General features: G+C 38.6%; 1 protein-coding gene across 1 annotated transcript; it reads left to right on the top strand.

The window, feature by feature from the left end:
* The first annotated feature begins 239 nt into the window (after positions 1 to 239).
* Positions 240 to 5727, top strand: F3 (coagulation factor III, tissue factor). The gene is made up of 6 exons (XM_010162953.1): positions 240 to 372; positions 836 to 950; positions 3010 to 3194; positions 3599 to 3780; positions 3903 to 4062; positions 5588 to 5727. The coding sequence occupies exons 1-6, from the start codon at positions 240 to 242 to the stop codon at positions 5725 to 5727; spliced, it is 915 nt and encodes a 304-aa protein (XP_010161255.1).
* Positions 5728 to 7175: the final 1448 nt, after the last annotated feature.

Genomic DNA, 7175 nt, shown 5'->3' with positions numbered 1-7175 from the left:
CGGAGGCGCAGAGGAAGGTGGTGTTCAGAAAATAATTGGGATGTCGCTCAGTGCAGCGCTTGATTTCCAGAGGGTGCAGGGGCTGCGCGGGGTTTTTCACCCCGGCTTCCTCCCGTTGTGCGCGGTCGTGAGTTCGGCCGGGGTAGCCCCGTGGTAGCTCCCATGGAAGCGTGTAGGCCTAGTGCTGAGCTTTAAAGTCTTAATCTTCCCAAAATAAATCAATGGGAAACTAGGAGCTAATGCCTTCTGCAGCAGACACAGCCGGGGGTGACTTTGAACTACGCCACATTTATTTGGTGCTTGGACGTTCTCATGATGTGCGCGGTCGTGAGTTCGGCCGGGGTAGCCCCGTGGTAGCTCCCATGGAAGCGTGTAGGCCTAGTGCTGAGCTTTAAAGTCTTAATCTTCCCAAAATAAATCAATGGGAAACTAGGAGCTAATGCCTTCTGCAGCAGACACAGCCGGGGGTGACTTTGAACTACGCCACATTTATTTGGTGCTTGGACGTTCTCATGAGTATCTTCAAGCTTTTGTAGCTTCTTCAGAGGTCTTGGATCAAAAAGGAAGCATTAGACAGAGCTCCAAATAATTTACCTCAGCAACCTCCGAGTTACAAGAGGAAAAATAATTTTCTTCTCGTATTTCTCGCTTCTGCCCGGACACATTCCTTTAGTTAGACAAGCATGAGCCCAGAGGGCAGGACCGAGCCTTTTCCCCCAAAAGAACAGTTCCAAGTAGCAATTAAGAGCAACTGCTTCATTTAACTAAACAGTGACTGCAGGGAAGCAGGAATTACATACGATATCACTAATGGCACTCTTTTCTGTATTTAAAGGCAATCCAGAACTACCAACAGCAGTTAATATAACTTGGTCTTCAATCAATTTTAAAACTATACTACAGTGGCAACCAAAACCATCAGGTTATTTCTATACAGTAGAAATACACGGGTAAGTAGATAACACCAAGGTGTGTCCATTGATAGAATTTGAAAACTATGTAAATAGAGTGTGTTTGAATATTTCTGAGACTGAAGGTAACAGGAAAAAAGTCCAAACATGAGGAGTTAGGGAAATTGCCAACCCAGCTGTTAATACTTCTTTGTATCCAGCTATGAGAATACCTGATTGAGGCTTCTGATTTTTCCCACTTCAGAAACAGAGTTGAGCTTTAGATCAGTATTTCAGTTCCGGGGTTAGGTGCAGGCCAGCTGCACTGGAGATCCAGGCCAGGATACTTTGAAGTTGACGCTCAGTCTGATACCATGTATTAGATAGAACTTGACCTTTTTGTGTCTTTCAGGGTGTCTGGACTGAGTCTTTCGTTTTCAGTCTTGGGAGGTGTCTGATAAATATGAGTCTGCATTTTATTCTAATAGGTGAATCACAGTAAATGAATAATTTGTCTTGCTGGCTAATACTATAACTTACCTTTGTTCATCCACCTCTGTCAAGACTTCCCCTGTCATCATGTTTTATGTAAGCTATGAAATATTGTGGATATAAGAAGTAGCCAGCTTACATGAAGTATCTAACACCTCTGCAGCAAAACTTCCATGAAGTTCAGTAATAAATCTGTGCTGTTCTTAGCTCCCATTTTAATTCTTAGACCATTATTAACATACCCCAAAGGGAAACTACATCATCAACTCTCCTACGTAGTAATAAAAATATGGTACTGTAGTCTCCTCTGTCTGTAAAAGTGGCATAGAAATGAGAGCTCTCTCATGACTAATGGATGAAGTACCAGTGCAATGGCCTAATGTACTCTTTTATTCTTTAAGGGAGTGATTAATAGACTTGAAAGCCCACACTTAGAGTGAATTTTACAAAACTTATGAATCTGGAGTTTCTCTCCAGCCATTTGTGCTCGCGAAAAGTTGAAGTCTGTTTGCCCAAGCTTCAGTACAGAGTCAGCTATAGTTCTGATACAAACACTTCTTCAGACAGGTTGCTGTTATGGATGAAATGTGCTTAAATGTTTGTTTTCTCATCTACGTACGTTTACAGAGTACATTTGTTTGATCACAAAGATCAAATCTCCTCTGTCCCTTTTCAAGGCATCTCTAGGACACTACCACTAACTGATCTGTGACATCATAAGAAATCTGGTGAATTGAGAAGGGGGTTCAGGTGACTCTTAAATAAAACGACCTACTTGGAGGAAAACTCAGTTGTTAATTTCCAAACAGTTGGCACTCTTGCTCTTTCAGATGAGATCACACAATTTTTCTTTTCCTTAGTTCACCAGCAAAAATAGGGAAAAGAATTGAAGCAGTATTCTGTAATCTGTTTTTCTATTCCTTCTTACTAGGAAGTAAAATAGCAAGTTAACACTTTTCTTCTGGTTTCATTATTATTTCTCAAGTAAATGGATCTGCTTTCTATCAGTCATGTAAAAATGAAGATAAGTGTGTGAGTCATGTTTTTTGACAATATTTTTTAATTGTAATTCTTCAACAAAAATTGTTGCTACCGTCTTGTTCTTAGTGACATTTGCACCTGCATAGATGCAAACACAGGTGGCATATCTGAGGAGATATTGTTGTCACATTAAACAGTTAATATTGGTGGCAACAGAGTTTCCTAGGACAAGTGATGTTTCTTAGGGCAATAATTTTCAGATGCATCAGAGATAACACTTTCAAAGTGATTTTTGGATCTTCGATTTTTTTAAATAAGTCAACTGCAGAAAAATCCAAAATCAGAACTACTAATGGTTTCTATTCAATCCATATGAATTTTTAATTCATATATGTATCCAGTAACATATTTCTATAATTAATGTCTCTTATTTACTTGATTCTACTTTGAATTGTGAAATATAGCTGTACAGCATAGTGGTTTTTGAGGTTTTTTTCTTTTCCTTTTTAGTCTAGTACACCTGGAAGACTGTTCCACTGGATGAAAGAAATCTGTACAGTTTGAGGACAAAAAATGCTTTTTAACATATCTAAATATGTACAGGTCTGATTGGAAAGTGTTGATGTTTCTTTCTCGCTCTTTTCAGACAGGCATCTGACAGCAAAAAAAAATGCATACTGACAGCAGAAACAGAGTGTGATGTTACTGATGTGCTCAGGAATGTAAGAGAGACCTATACAGCACACATACTGTCTGTAACGTCCTCAGGGATGGATAACTTTGAAGAACCACCTTTTGCAGTCTCTGAAAAATTTACACCTTATAATCAAAGTAAGTAGGATTACCAATTAAATCTTGTTATAAACTTCCTTTCAAGATTGTTTCCCTTTACTAAGCAAGGTTTAGGTTGGGCCTAAAGGTTTTTCCTATAGATTCTTAGAGTAGCCATACTGATATCTGAGAAGACAGTCAAGCATAAAGCTTTCCCTGATGCAGGGAAGCGTGTAAGACCTTAGTTACCATTTGTTTCTCACTGCAGTGAATAGACCATTTTATTAACGTTGTGTACTAGATGGAGATATTTGTCAATAATCCAGGATTTTCACTGTCTTACTTAGCTTCTGTAAACATGTAGTAGATTTGAGAAGGAAAGGGAGCAGAGGGAGGAAGAAAAAAAGAGTATGTTGTGTAGAAAATATGATGTCAGTTTTTTAATTCTAAAAATACTTGGTTAGGTGTTCTCGGAAAACCGGAGATCCAGAATTACACACAAAAAGGTTCCAAACTGAATGTTATATTCCAAGATCCACTTACACCATATACATTTCCTAATGGAAGCTTTCAAAGTATTCGAGATATTTTCCAACATGACCTGGAATACAAACTCTATTACTGGAAAGATCAAAGTTCTGGGAAGGTAAGGTCTAACTCTACTTTTTACATTTCTGAACCTATATTATAGCTACACAATTTCTGTGCTACCTTAAGAGCTAACACTTTTGCAGAGAACACTTTGAAATATTTATTTTTCCTTTACAGAAAGATGCAACAACAAAAAGCCATACATTTGAAATAAGCGTTGACAGCACAAAGAACTATTGCTTCTACATTCAGGGCATCATTCCCTCCCGTAGAGAAAACCGCAACGGTCAAGAAAGCATGGTGCTTTGTACCAGTATAGGAAGAAGCATCTTAGATGGTAGGTATCTGATGAAGTTTGTCATTGTGGTGGTTTGACCCACAGTGGGACCATGCAGTAGAACTGGGTGTGGGTCTCTGTCTTTCCCCCTCCTGTTTCCTCTGGAAATGAAGCTCTGCTCTCTGTCTGTCTTTTGTTTTGGATGATGATCATCTTCTGTTCAGGTCAATGGCCTCTCCTCCAGGTTCACCCCACCTACTTCTTTTCAGGACAGTCCTTCCCCTCACCAATATGGATTCGCAGAGGCGTTTCTCTAGCCCTCATTGGCCCAACCTGGGCTGGGGGGTCTCTGCCCCGGAGCCAGGGGAGCTTTTTGCTCTCACAAGGTGGCCCTTCCCCCACTACCAAAAAAATGTGGCCCCTCCACATGCACACACAAGCCCAACACAGTCATACAGTCTTAACAAAAAGACACTTGAATTCCAAGTATATTTTTATATCTCTTTAAGTTGTGATGCCTATTATAAAATAAACTATTAACTGTATAAGTGAGGGGACACAGACTGAACTCGTGAGAAGAACTCATATTAAGTAAGAATCCACTATCTTTAGCTAGTTGGAGGTGGTTTTGGGGTTTTGCTGAACTGTTTGATTATTTTTAAATTGTCTGAGTTGATGACTGGTCACTGAGGTTTCAGATCTCATCACTAGCCTTCAGCTTTGTTTTTTTGTTTTCTGATTGTTTTCTTCAGCTCCTTCCAATAACAGGTCCCATAGTGAGTGCTTGAAGGATTAGCTCTGAGTGCTAGAAACTGACATATCCATTGACTTGTAGTTTGAACTGAACTTTAGTTGTTATCTCAAAAGCAGATGATGAGACTAAGATTTTGTTTACTGTTAGATTACAAGGTCAGAGGCTGGCAGATTTACTTCTTTACTGGTAAATAAATTAGTGAGTCATTGGTGAATCAGCCAGTCTAATTCCAGACAAACAATCTGGATAACACTTTCTTCAATATAAAGTCATCAGTGTTTATTAAATAATATCACATTGCTGTGCTGTATCTTTCTTCTTCAACAGATAAGAATATTTGCATTCTTAAGTAGAAAAGCTCTTCTAAAATTGGCAAATTAACTGTATCATTTAACTTTCTTATCTAGATTTATATCTTCTGTTTATCACGGTAGTTGAATTCTAGTAAATTACAACTTGAATATCTTCTGTTGGTGTTTTCTAGCTTCTAATCTAGAATAAATTTCCACTTGGATTTAGTTACACAGAAATAATGCAGGGGTAGGGAGAATAGTTTGACTTATTCTTGTGGTGGTATCAGGGTATTTTAGTGCACTAACTAAACTAGATGAAAACCTAGTGTGAACTAGGTGAAATAAAGCTTTATCTCAGTTCAGTAAATTCACATTAAAATGAATTTGGTTTACACTGAGGTGGTCACTCCACTTCTGTGATACTGTAAAATACAGAAAGCATTTTCTAGTTCAGTGGAGTGGATTCTAAGAGTTTGTAGCACTGTGGCATTATGACTTCTGATAACTGAATCCTTGATTTTTTTTTTCTCCCCTACAGATTATGGAGCAGAAGTCTTTATCATCATAGCAGTGATAGCAATTGCAGTCATCACTCTTGCCATTGTCCTATCAGTGATCCTGTGTAAACGCAAGAAAGCAAAAGCTGCAAGAGAAAAGGAACCGCTTAATGGTGTCTAAGGAAAAATTATTGTGGAAACTCATGGCAGTTCTGATAAAAAAAAAAAAACAAACAACCAAAAATATAAATTGGGTAACTGGGTGGAGCCTTTTAGCCTCTCCGATACAGGAATTTTGAAGACCAAACTTTATGTGGACTCAGAAATCCATTAGACGGTCACAGATGAAAATCCAGATAGCAGGAAGCCCCTGTGTCACTAGTGGCGGGAGGCTGGAAGATTATTCTGGTTATCTGTTACAATATCCTAAGCCAGCTCATACCCTCTTCCCAGGCTCTTTCTGTTGTCCTGTCTGAAGCAGGATTCTGAACTAGATGGACCTTTGACTTGACCAGGTACAGCCATTCTGAAAGTATGGCGTTACTGAGCCAGAAGATTTATGGTACTTGTGAGGGAAAAAAACACTACTTTTGAAAAATGTGTCCTTTGCCTAACTAAAAGGAACATCTTTCTGTTTCTATGAAACAAAACCTGTATTTATCTGACTTTCTTTTAACATAATTAACTGATGAAATGATCTGTTAGTTCAGATGTGATAAAGATGCTACTGTTATATCTGTACTTCTTGGATAAAATTAACTTGGTCTATTTATCTTTGGATATAGACAATCAAAGGTAAACAAACTGAAACTACTGTACTTGTGACTTGTAAGGAACACTCTTGAAGTAGGTAGCTGCTATCCATCTGAAAGGCGTACCCAGATTACACTACACCTAGCGTTATACACACAGGGTAGCCTGATGGTTCCAAGGAAGTGTTAGAACAACTACTTCGGAGTTTTTGAGTCAGGAGTAACTCACTTCATGCAAGCACTGAGTAGGTAGCAGTATTTACTGCATTTTAAACATTATTTTTAATGAAATAACTGGTGAATGAATAGTTTATGTGGTAGGTTCAAATCATATTGGTGATGGGATTTGGAGGTACCTGTTGCTTTGACTATTTTAATATTTATTTTATAAATGAGAATCTAATTTTTATACTGGTGATATCTGTATTTATGATGGTAATTTATACTTTTCTAATGAAATAAAGGTGACTGGGAAAATAAGACTTTTTTCTCCTTTTTTTAAATGATGTACAGCATTAATTCCAAAACTAAATTAAGAATACATTTACGAAACTTACCTTGTGACATCAGTGTAGGCAAACAGCATAACCTACTGGTTAGAAGTCTAACCAGTACTGCAGAATAGACTACCAGGGCACCTACTACCCATGAGGATGAAAATATGAGAAGCCACAGTTCACAAACTGATGAAAGGTTTTGGAGAGTCCTGAACTGCTTCTCAGCTGTCCACTTACATGAGCGATTATTCAGCGTCTGCATTCACAGCTTCTCATTCTAATGGAAAGCGTACCAGACATCTCCGTGGGCGTAGTGCGGGGACCTCCACAGCGGTGCCTGTGCTGCTTGTGGTACTGGTGGTCATTCAAGGCATTATGGG

This window comes from Antrostomus carolinensis, unplaced genomic scaffold, assembly GCF_000700745.2.
Source record: "Antrostomus carolinensis isolate BGI_N321 unplaced genomic scaffold, ASM70074v2 scaffold1872, whole genome shotgun sequence".
Classification (NCBI taxonomy): Eukaryota; Metazoa; Chordata; class Aves; order Caprimulgiformes; family Caprimulgidae; genus Antrostomus; species Antrostomus carolinensis.
This window is presented reverse-complemented; position numbering and strand designations above follow the sequence as displayed.

Excerpts from the sequence above, each read along its gene's own strand:
- F3 (XM_010162953.1), top strand. The coding sequence starts at position 240 with ATGCCTTCTGCAGCAGACACAGCCGGGGGTGACTTTGAACTACGCCAC. Across the intron at positions 373-835 it reads GGTAGCTCCCATGGAAGCGT|GCAATCCAGAACTACCAACA; the intron begins GTAGGCCTAGTG and ends CTGTATTTAAAG. Across the intron at positions 951-3,009 it reads TATACAGTAGAAATACACGG|ACAGGCATCTGACAGCAAAA; the intron begins GTAAGTAGATAA and ends CGCTCTTTTCAG.